Source organism: Montipora capricornis, chromosome 1 (assembly GCF_036669925.1).
Source record: "Montipora capricornis isolate CH-2021 chromosome 1, ASM3666992v2, whole genome shotgun sequence".
In the NCBI taxonomy this organism is placed as follows: domain Eukaryota; kingdom Metazoa; phylum Cnidaria; class Anthozoa; order Scleractinia; family Acroporidae; genus Montipora; species Montipora capricornis.
The window spans coordinates 18,935,847-18,946,989 of NC_090883.1; the positions used below are offsets into that span (position 1 = coordinate 18,935,847).

The 11,143-nt window shown below is 40.0% G+C and overlaps 1 protein-coding gene across 1 annotated transcript; it reads right to left on the reverse strand.

Annotated features, from left to right (window-relative positions):
* Positions 1-342: 342 nt before the first annotated feature.
* LOC138059845 (uncharacterized) lies at positions 343-7,733 on the reverse strand. The gene is made up of 5 exons (XM_068905481.1): positions 7,583-7,733; positions 6,615-6,702; positions 2,586-3,695; positions 762-804; positions 343-480 (listed from the first exon to the last, which is right to left on the reverse strand). The coding sequence occupies exons 1-5, from the start codon at positions 7,731-7,733 to the stop codon at positions 394-396; spliced, it is 1,479 nt and encodes a 492-aa protein (XP_068761582.1). The 3' UTR covers positions 343-393.
* Positions 7,734-11,143: the final 3,410 nt, after the last annotated feature.

Genomic DNA, 11,143 nt, shown 5'->3' on the forward strand with positions numbered 1-11,143 from the left:
AAGTTTAACTCTTTTTTTCTCCTGAATGGAGTGCCATGGTAATTTGACTTGTTCGTGTACCTTGCGCGGAATTGAAATAAACGCAACTAATAAAACGTTTCCATTCATGTTCCTATTATCCAGGACATAGGCATAACCAAGGGTTCTACGATTGAGCGTTCTTAATTGCAAAGAATCTAAATAATTGCATCATGCAAGCGAACATTTTTGTGTTTGCATCACACGTTTTAGCACATCCTATTCAAGTCATGGTTTTGCAAGGCTACGCCAGCATTGAGGAGCATCGCTTCCGACGAAATAAACCATTCGACGTTAAAGCAACATTCGACTACCAATATTGGCCTAAAATTTGCCCATGTAGCCAAAGAAGTATATAATTTCCTGATGCCATTGTTATAACGTCCTGGGTGCCACTTTGCCCTTTGCCTGCATTTTCTTCTTCAGCGAGCGGAATTCGTCCACTGTGTATTGCTTGGAACCCTAAATAATCGAATAATATCTTTAGCAATAGAAATACAATAAGCTCAAAAAAGACCGATTAAAGATCTCATCTCGAGTCACACACTGTGCACATGTGTTGCTGCGACTGCTGCTGCTGCTGCTGATAATTATGATGATGATGATGATGATGATAATCACGACGAGGTCAACAATAAATGCTCGTCTGTCATGCCTTTCGTTTTCGAGTGTTAGATCTTATTATTTCTTTTGGATATTTATAAAGTTTAATTAAATATTAATCGTCAACCGCCGTAACTTACCTTCTTTTCTCTCTGTTTTTCATCATCTTTATTACCCCTGTTTCTACAAAAAAAGAGAGGTTTTTTTACCATGTGTTAAAAACTAAATCAATAATTCTTTTAAGGTTGGATTGGTATTCTTCGTCCTTGAACTACAATCAGTGGCAAAAGTCTTGGGACACTCAACCCTTTGAAGAAGGTTTTCTCACTGACTTTGAATAATTGCCCCCTCCCCAAAGAACAATGATGTTGCCAACAGTGAACATACATTTCTTTGTCTATTTCAACATTGATTTGGGGGAGGGGGGCTTACATTTTGACGCTTTTAGTGGAATTTTCACAGTTATACTTAGCTTCTGACGTGTGAGAGGTTTTGAGGCCCATCCTGACCTTAGCGTGCCAACTACTTTTGCCACTGATTGCAATCAGTGGCAAAAGTATTGGGACGCTCACCCTTTAAAGCTCGTTTCCCTACTGACTTTGAATAATTGCCCCCTCCCCCCAAAACAATGTTGCCAACAGTGAACATACATTTCCTTGTCTATTTTAACATTGAATGGGGGGAGGGGGGAATTGCATTTTTAAGCTTTTAGTGGAATCTTCACAGTTATGCTTAGTTTCTGACGTGTGAGAGGTTTTGAGGCCCATCCTGACATTACCGTCCCAACTACTTTTACTACTGATTGTAGCGTCTCCGCCGGACGCTGATCTACGAAAAGAAGCCTCCGTTTCTTTGCACTGAGCCTGTGTGCCGCATCAACTCTTCATCGAACGCGTGATGCATTTCAGATGACGTTGGCAGCATGTGCCCAAGAATGCTTTTCTGCAAAAGTTTCTTCTAATTTCTTTTTGTTGCGTATGTGTAGCTTTTGTCATTGAAACTCTTTATGCAGGGTAAGTACTTTCGTTTTCTTTACCCCTTGCTGAGTGAAGAATCCACCTAGTATTTTATTCAATCAATTTATGCCCTTTGACCCACTATCTTCGATTTCTTCTAGACACGTTACCGGTGGAATGAGCGTAATCATTTTAAGGATCAATTAACAACAGATGTAAGTGCTCGAATAAACTGGTATGTACACTGGTAACTAATTACGCATTCGTACAGCTTGGTATCCGGGAACATCGAAGGCGGCTCTATTGTTTTGTGGGGCTTAGACTTAAAATGCTTCTTGATCAATTCTCTTCGATGACTTTGTATAGGGTGAAAATCCTAACAGGGGTTAAGCAACTGTCTATACTTATACTTGAATTGCACGGGTCATAAACAATGCATGGGCTTGGTTGGCAAAAAGTACAGCTGCATTCTCGAAAGTCCCGAAAACGTTGCAGGCCCTTAAAGCCATTTGTAAACCTGCCATCGCTTGTTCAAGGAAGCCGATCTGAGTGTAAAGTTTGAGGACTTAAATCCACTCTGTTCTTGAGATACATAGGGAATTGTGACAACCGAAAATAACCCGTAAAGTTTCGGGACTTTTCGGAAACGGACTCAACCGTGACCAAGGCTGCGAGGTCGCGCCTGTGTTACCCAGTCTCTTGGCACATGAGAAGACCATGACAAGCGTGGGTGAGTGACTAAGTCGCCTTCTTGAAAAAGACAACGCCGTCAGGATTCAAACGGAGGGCGAGCTATAGGCTTTGGCTGATACGGTGCCTCAGTTTGGAGCCACCGCACAAAAAAAAAAAAAAAAAAAAAAAACTCGATCCCTGGACGCCGGGAATAATAAAGCTATGAGAGCATTATGGAAACATACCATATGGACCTCGGTTTACGACCAATATCGCACAGAACCCATTCATTTTATCTGTGATATCTATAAAAATTGCTTACGCTCCATTTCTTACCTTAGACCTATTGCCTTGCCTTGGTGTTCCACACTAGGAGGTGTCCTTGACTTTATTTGTTTTGAATGTTTCACCTCTTTTTTAGGTTTTCTCAATTCCACAAATTCCTTTTGAACAACAGTTATTGTAGGCCTCTGTTTTTTCCCCTCTTTAGAAAGGCTTTGAGCGTTTTCATAAAGCAAGGTGTACAAAGGAATCTCTTGAAGTCGCTGAGATCGAAAATGTAGCTTTGACAGTACGCCTTGCTTTATTTCACTGTATGTTTTAGGGCTTCTCTGAGCTATGATTTGATGGAAATTGTTCTTGCTTAACTCGTAAACCTGCAGGTTTTCAAGACATTCAACACTCGCACAGTACGTTGGAAGATTCAAAACTAATTCAATATCCCCGATGACGTCATTTGGCCCTGTTGTTGTTACTTGAGACTCGCGATGACGAAGTAATGTTTCTACGGCAACGTACCCATGGTCCCGCCTGAGTCTTCGTCTTTCAATGACCGACAGCGGGCGACTTGGATCTAAGAAGTTTTCTTTTTGCTGTTCACGTCCAAAGAGGGCACTCTGTCTTCCTGACGTCTTATATTTTGTCATTGCCATCTGTTTCATCTTGTCGTATTGAGTTCTACTCAAACGAGTGTCCGCTATTACTTTACCCCATCCTCGAGCAACAAAGAATAAACTATTACAAGCATCTCCTTGTTTTACAAAGCGATTTCCAAAATGTAACTCAAGGGACTTAAGATTATCTATTAGCAAGTTCTTGAGTACTGGTGTCATTTTTTGAAAAAGGGGCGATTGATCAACGAACTCGACTTTCTTCTGCCATTCGGTCTGATAACCAGCAAAGGACCTACCATACAATTCCCCATCAAAAAGCAAAACATAGGTAATCTCCTCTGCAACAATTGTGGTGTTGTACCTACGATGGCTATGAGACGTCATGGCCATTTCACCAAAGCTGCAGCCTGTTGTTAGCAGGCCGAGTTGAGGACCAATTAATAAATTGCGATCCTTATGTAATCGGGGAATCGGAGTTGAGTCTTGATGTTGCAATCCAGCTTGTTCTTTCCTGGCGTGAACTGATGCAAATCCTTTTAAAATGATCCCAAAGCTGTCACAGTGGTAAAGAGCAATGAAAAGAAACATTAGTGAAGTGGTTTTTGTCCATGCTGAGACTGAAGAGACAAGACATTATTTTACAAAGAGGAAAGATTCCACGGCTTGTCCATGCGATATTTAAATTCCAGTCAAATCATTTCTTGATGAAAAAGAATTTAATGTTTGCACAGCCATCAAACGCGCCGGTAATGAGAAATTTTAAATCTGTTTCTGCTTGAGGCGACATTACAGATATATCCAGAAAAGCATTAGATGCATGCATTTCAGCAATCGTCAGGAAGTGTAGGGCCCCTTGCTCTTCTCCTCAACTTCAACCTCGCATACGATCGTGTCTCGGAATACAGTCAATAGTTCCTTTGCAGGAGATTGATCACATAGTACAAACTGTGCCATACTGGAACGCAAATTGCCCACTAGTACTGTGACATCTAAAGCAAAGAAATTAGATTAACTTGCTTTGTTTTAGATGTCCCGGTGCCCGGTGTGCAATTTGCGTTTCAGTATGGCGGTTTTTGTACCATGTGATAACTATCCTGCAAAGGGATCATTAATGTCACAAAGTGTCCCCAAATGCTACTTCTCAAGTGAGGATGAATCGCTTCATTTACCCCGAGTTCAAGATAACGCTAGCCTTTACCCTTAACCTATTGTTGGAAATTGCGTAGTAAAGGCTTAGACTTAAAGGGAAACCTCGGGTCGGCCAGACAGGTAAAATGATTGCTCGTGTGAGCATGGCCTACAAAAATATGAGGATTTGTATGGGAATCCTGATAAAAGGCTTAAAAAGATAATTATATGAAAATTTTCTCAATTAAAAAGCCTAACCTTATTGCCATTGCACGTTGCTTCCTTCTTGTGTGGCTGGCTACTGATTTTCCAGATCCAACTCGATTTGAGCCATTTTTCAAAATCTCGGTTGTCAACCGTATAATAATTATTCAACCGAGATTTTGAAAAATGGATCAAATCGCGTCGGATCTAGAAAATAACCACACAGGAAGGAAGCTACCTAAAATGGCAATAAGGTTAGACTTTTTAATTGAGATTTTAATTTTTTCATGTAATTATCTTTTTGAGCCTCACGCTGAGCTTGGAGTGCCTGTGATCCGACCCCATATTTGCTGGCGAGGCAGCAGACTATTCTTGATATTAGCGAAAAAAATCAAAATTTGTGGAATGTAAGATCGGAAGCATGCGCAGTCGATTGTGGTGTTCGTCACGTGCACGTGGAAGGGAATCTTACAACCTCACAGCCTTCGATCGAGTACTTTTCCAGTGGGTCGTCATCGATCATCATTGAACCGTACCGTACATGTTCAGTCTTTGAACCTCTTACATTTGACCACCGAGTCAAATTGTTCTTCAACGTCTTCAACCGTTGAGCGAAGAGAAAATCAGTTCTCGAGCTAGACTACGTCCTTCTTTTCTCAGAGCCACGCACGTCGGGTTATTATTTTATGCAAATTAGTAGTAAAAACGAGGCGTGTCACACAATCGCGTGCTCTAAAATGTCAAGCACGACAACAGATTTAAATTGTCGTCTGCTCAACGACGCTCAACATTTCTCAAAAGGTAACTCTTTTGCTGAAAAGGGGCCAGAAATTTCAGAAGAACAGAAGTTTAAATTCAAAAACTGAACTGACCAGCCATTGTTTTGAAATTATCCCTTGCTTACAAAATAGTAACGCCTCCCACACAGGTTAAAGATATGCACACCTCTCTTCGCTCTTTAAATACTCTTGCTACAAAGATTTGCAGCTGTTTAAAAAAAAAATACCAGTCACTGCTCACAGTTTCTACGCCAGCACTCACTTTCACACTGAAACTCATAGTATTACTATTATTATTTTTTATCTGAGCCCGATGGAACAAAAAAAAAGCAGTAACTTCTTCTCGCTCAAACTCTCGCGCGGCTAAATGAGACAAAACTCTCGCCAACTGTCATGAAAAATTTGAGCAGGTTCAAATTCGATGAGAGCTCTCGAGAGTAGATGATAGTAGCCGATAGTAGATGATAGTTCCTTGCCAAACGACAGAGAGAGTTTCAACTCTCATCAACTCTCCCTCTCGTTTGGCCAGGACTAAACTGTAAAATTACACGTCATGTAGATATTCCAGCTCGGCAGGTAAATTTGGGTCATGTGGAAGGTCTTCTAGCTATACTTCAAAGAGCGAAATATTACATGGCTTTTTGTGACTGCATTCGAAGATTTATCATCATATTTACTTATCGGGATATAGAGGGGTTTTGAATTGAGTGTCGAAAGTAATTACTTCACTCAGGGATTGGTTCAAAGTTCTCGCACTACTTTTTCAACCAATCAGAAGTGAAACCAAAACCAATCGTGGCTGGTTCGTGCACATTTTCCTGCGTTTTGTGTCGGCTACCTGTGATTACCTCGCGTTTTGATTGGTTTACTGGATTGTCTCCGTCCTTTTTGATTGGCCAAAGTAATTAATTTGCTTTTGGTTCTACGACACTCGATTGAAACTCGCTCTAAAAAACTTGAGCAAAGAGCTTTGAGCCAATCGCTGAGTGAAGTAATGCAAAACCAAAGCAATAGGCCTTTTGCAACTAATGATCACATGGTACAAAATCCGCCATGCTGGAGGGCAAGCTCATTATTATTCCCCCACTGGGACATTAAAACAAAGAGACCTGAACCAGTCAAGCTTGACTTGTCTTAGTTTTAATGTCCCAGTGGGGGAATAATAATGAGCTTGCCCTCCAGCATGGCGGAGTTTCTACCATGTGATCGTTAGTTGCAAAAGGCCTATTCCCTAATAACTTGCGACATTCAATTGAAAACCGCTCTATGTTCTTTACAATCATATGATATACCATCGGACATTTGAGTCTTTGCACTGCCGTCTCACAGCATGCTGAAATATTTCGTTTTGCCTTCCTTACCTTTTCCCTTCTTGTCCTTGCCAAACAATGGCATGATCTCTCTTGACTTTTCTTAAGAGGGCATTTTTTGCAATATCCACGAGAACATCTGGAAATTGAAATGAAATCCTTCTTTTTGTAACTGAACACAAAAGCCTACAGAAGTGCTGGAGTTTTTGTGAGGAAGCTGACTCAAATTACCTCTGCGAAATATTTGGCACCCATTTTAAACCGATGAAACTGAGAAAGTTTGGGGTAAAAAACCGTGACATTGTTACCAAGGGGGTAATAACATACGATATGCCTCTTTTCTCTTTCATGGCTCAATATCCGCTCACCTTGAGTAAATCCAGAAAATAGCGGCTGGGAAAACTGTCCCGCGCAAAGACGACATGACGCTCGTTATGCGAGGCGCCTACCCAATTAGTTACCATAATAATGGGCAATTTCCGAGTTGCTGTTTGTCTCGGTTTCGAAATGAGTCTTAGTGCTGAACTATTGTAAGGGAAATGAGTTTGATTTGCATAAGAATACGCGTCTCATTTCCATTTGAATGGTTGTGCACCAGAACTCGCTTTGAAGCTGAGTCATGTAGCAACTCGAAAATGGGCTATTCATCATGATCGTAGTCAGTCAATATTCGTAGGGAAAAATTCTATAGACAAGGCTGCAATTTAGAGACGCCAATTTTTAAGGCAAAAAGACCCTCGGTGGCGGACGACGTTGTCTTTGGACATCTAATTCCAATTCTACCGAACTAATAAAAAAAAAACAAACAAACTTCGAATAAAAAATTTTCAAACGAGATTAGATTTCGAAAAGATCTTCTGCAGGAACTGTGAGGACTAAATTGTAGTCCTTTTTCTAGACAAAGACAACTGTTTAAGTATATCACAGGCATGAAGATCCCAACACAACAAGTCTTCGCATTTTCGCAGTTTTGCCACTTGAAAGAAGGGCTTAAATATGCCCATAAAATACTCACTTACCTTTTCTAAGATTGTAAAACAAAGGAGACTTGTTTCTTAGAATAGGAAGTATTTTTAGAATGATCTCGGAAGTACGGGACTCCGGCTGGCTTGACAATACGTCTGCCATGAATTCCAGCATGACGTGGTCAACTTTGTCTACTTTTGCCATTTTAGTTAAAAAAATGAAATCGCGAGACTTCTGGTTTAGCGTGTGTCATATTCTAATCATTTTACGTCACAACACAGTTGAACGCGCTAATTAAATTGATTAAAGCAGGACCGCTTTGAAAGTGGAAGCGATATTGCAGCACAAATTCTCTTAAATTGAAAATGCGACTCTGATTAAATAAAAAAAAAATTATTTTTAATAAAGATATTTTTTTTCATAATAAAATGTTTTCGACTCGATTTCATTATTCAGGGTAAAACGACCGAATACTGCTACTTGCAGATGTTTTAGTTATTTCCGATGGGGAGTTTTCATAACACAATGAATTTGTTTGTTTCAATTGGTGTTATTTTTAATTTCATATTTATATCCTAATTTGATACCCGCTCAAACAAATATAAAAACACTCATCAAACTGAAGTAACCACAGTTGGGTTGTGTCAACACAGGCCGTGTGTGAAACTCGTTATCGTCTTGAAACTGAAAAGCTCAAATACAACAAGAAAAAACCGTAATCAACTGAACAATTAAAACGAGACTTAAGTGTGCTAGTGTAACAATGGCAAAATAAACGTGCTAATTATCATGCACAGTACTTGTGATACTAGTTAACTCCCTTAATCACAGGGTATTTAAATTTGGGAGAGCAGGGGCATGACGCGATGGATACCAACAAGACGCCTGGAAGCGATAACGTGGGATGCGTTGGTCCGGCGTTGATGGGTACCCACAGTTACTCTTTCTATAGCTATGCGTGGAAAATAATAAATTTAAAACATCAAGCTTATACACATTATCTGAATCTTGTACCTAGTTTTCTTATGGCTTATATTTTAATTTCAAAACATTTGTAACGGCAAATCATTTAACTCCCTAAAGAAGTCAGGCCGTGCCTGACGAAATATTGGTAGGACAAAAAACTATAAATATCCTCACAGCCGTACAACCAGCCTTTGCTGGTACTGGGCCGCGAAAGATGGCGGTTGCGTTTTTGACCCGCTCCTGTTCTTGCTGATCTGGTCTCGTTGTTTTGTCTGTTTTCGCCTAAACTTTAATTAGTATTACTTAATTCTGATTAACACGATGCCTAACAAACGAACAACCCAAAAGAAAACCAACACGATACCTCCAGAAACCAAAGGTTTTAAAGTTCGTGATCCAGGGAATCCGGTGGAGTCTTCCGTCCAAGAGCTTCTTCATAGTATGACCAAGTCCTTTATGGACTCTGTTGTTAACAGTATAAATGTGCGTATTGATGGCATCGTCAAGGACGTCGCTCAATTAAAAGCTAATCTGCAGTTCAGTAAAAAGGACTTATCCGACCCACGCTGAAAGAGATCAAGTCAATCGAAGATAACGTTTCTAAAATCGAGGCAACGCTGAAGAAACATATCGAGAAGATCGTCTACTTAGAAAATCAAGGTAGACGAAACAATTTGCGCTTCGAAAGATTACTGGAAGATGACAATGAAACATGGGATGAGACGGAAAAGAAAGTTAAGAATGTCCTCTTTGATAAACTCGATTTTGAATCCGCTCCAGAAATTGAACGTGCTCATCGCACAGGTCGTGGTAGGAGGCACGACCGAGAACGGTCGTTTGCAAGTTTACTAGTTATAAAGCTAAGGAGGCAATTCTCAGGAAGGCAAGAAGAATCAAACCCAAAGGTCTTAACATCTTTGAAGACCTAGCCGAGGAGACAACGGCGAAAAAAAGGGCTCAACTGCCTCAGCTCAAACAAGCTAAAGCACAAGGTAAACTTACAAAAATTTGGTTTTATCAACGGAGTTGATATTGTAAATTGGCCACCGTACAGAGATTCTAAAAGCTGACGTTTCGAGCGTTAACCCTTTGTCAGAGCGAATCGAGGGATTATGGGTTACGTGTAGTTTTTATAGTAGAGTAGGAGCTACGCTATTGGTGGTAACATGGCAACGTGAAAAATAGGAATATATTAGTTAAATGAAAAGCGTTCGTTAATACCGTGAGGATTAAGGGTACCGATTTGAAAGATGAATTTTTGTTCCAGATTCTTGCGGCTTTCCGTCGTACCTAGATGTAGGGAAAGGCCGCAGATAGCCATGTGTTTTTTGGAGTGGTTAGGGAGATTAAAATGACGAGCGACTGGCTTAAATGCATGCTTGTTATTCTTCTCAACATCGCGAAGGTGTTCGCGCAATCGGTCGCCTAGTAGTGTACCTGTCTCGCCAATATATAATTTATTGCATAACGTACACGTTATGCAATAAATGACATTTGCGGAGGTACATGTGAAACGATCGGTGATCTTAACAGATCGCTTAATTTCCGATATCTTGCTAGTGTTAACAATGAAAAGACAAGTTTTGCATCGTGAGCGCGTGCATTGTTGGTTTTGAGCGCGCTTCTAACTAAAAAGTTGCCTACGTTTTTGTCGCGTTTGAATGAAATAAGTGGAGGTTGCGAAAAGATTCTACCAGTCTCGGGATCATTTTGGAGTAATTTAAAATTACTAAGAATGATGCTTTTGACTGCGTGATTATGAGGATGGAAAGTGAGGGTGAATGGAATTCTGTCATTCTTATCTTTTTGTGACGTTTGTAGTGATGACTGTCGATCAAATTGTTGGGCGCGATGATGGCCCGCTTTGACCACAGAGACAGGATAGCCACGTTTTTCGAAGAACTGGCATGCATTAACCTATAGTTTTTTTTCCCACTTTATCTGTCAACAAATGAACAGCGTATCACATTTAATTAAACATTTACTTGTGGCATAAGCCAGAAGTTAATAGTAAGTTGTGATAATGTAGTCAACTGTGGAATCTGCCTTATGTGGATCCATGGTAAGTGTAATGTTCTCACCATTAAGGACTGACCTAAGTATAACTGATGATGAATTTGAAATTATCTGGTTTGCAAATAGTTAATGCTAACGCTAAAAATTTTTATGTTGCTGTGCCTATAGACACCCTTCCTTTAGCCCTGTAAGGTTCAAAGAACAAATTATGCACTGATACAAATTACTGAATCAATCCGCAACTCAATTGACAACAATGAATTTGGCTGTGGCATTTTTATTGATCTAAAAAAGGCATTCAATACAGTTAATCATTCCATTCTTTTATCTAAACTGAGTCATTATGGAGTAAGAGGTAAAGCCTATCACTGGTTTCAATCATATCTGTCCAATAAAGAGCAATTTGTAGGTATACATGGTCATAAATCTGATTCTCTTCCAATCACTGGTGGTGTACCGCACAGATCCATTGGTGGACCCCTCTTGGTTTTGCTATATATTAATGGTTTACCAAACACCTCGAATTTGCTTAGTTTCCACTTATTTGCTGATGACACTTATATATATTTTTCACGTAAAAACCTTAATGATCTTTAACTAATCCTAAATCAAGAGTTGGCTGAGTGGATGAA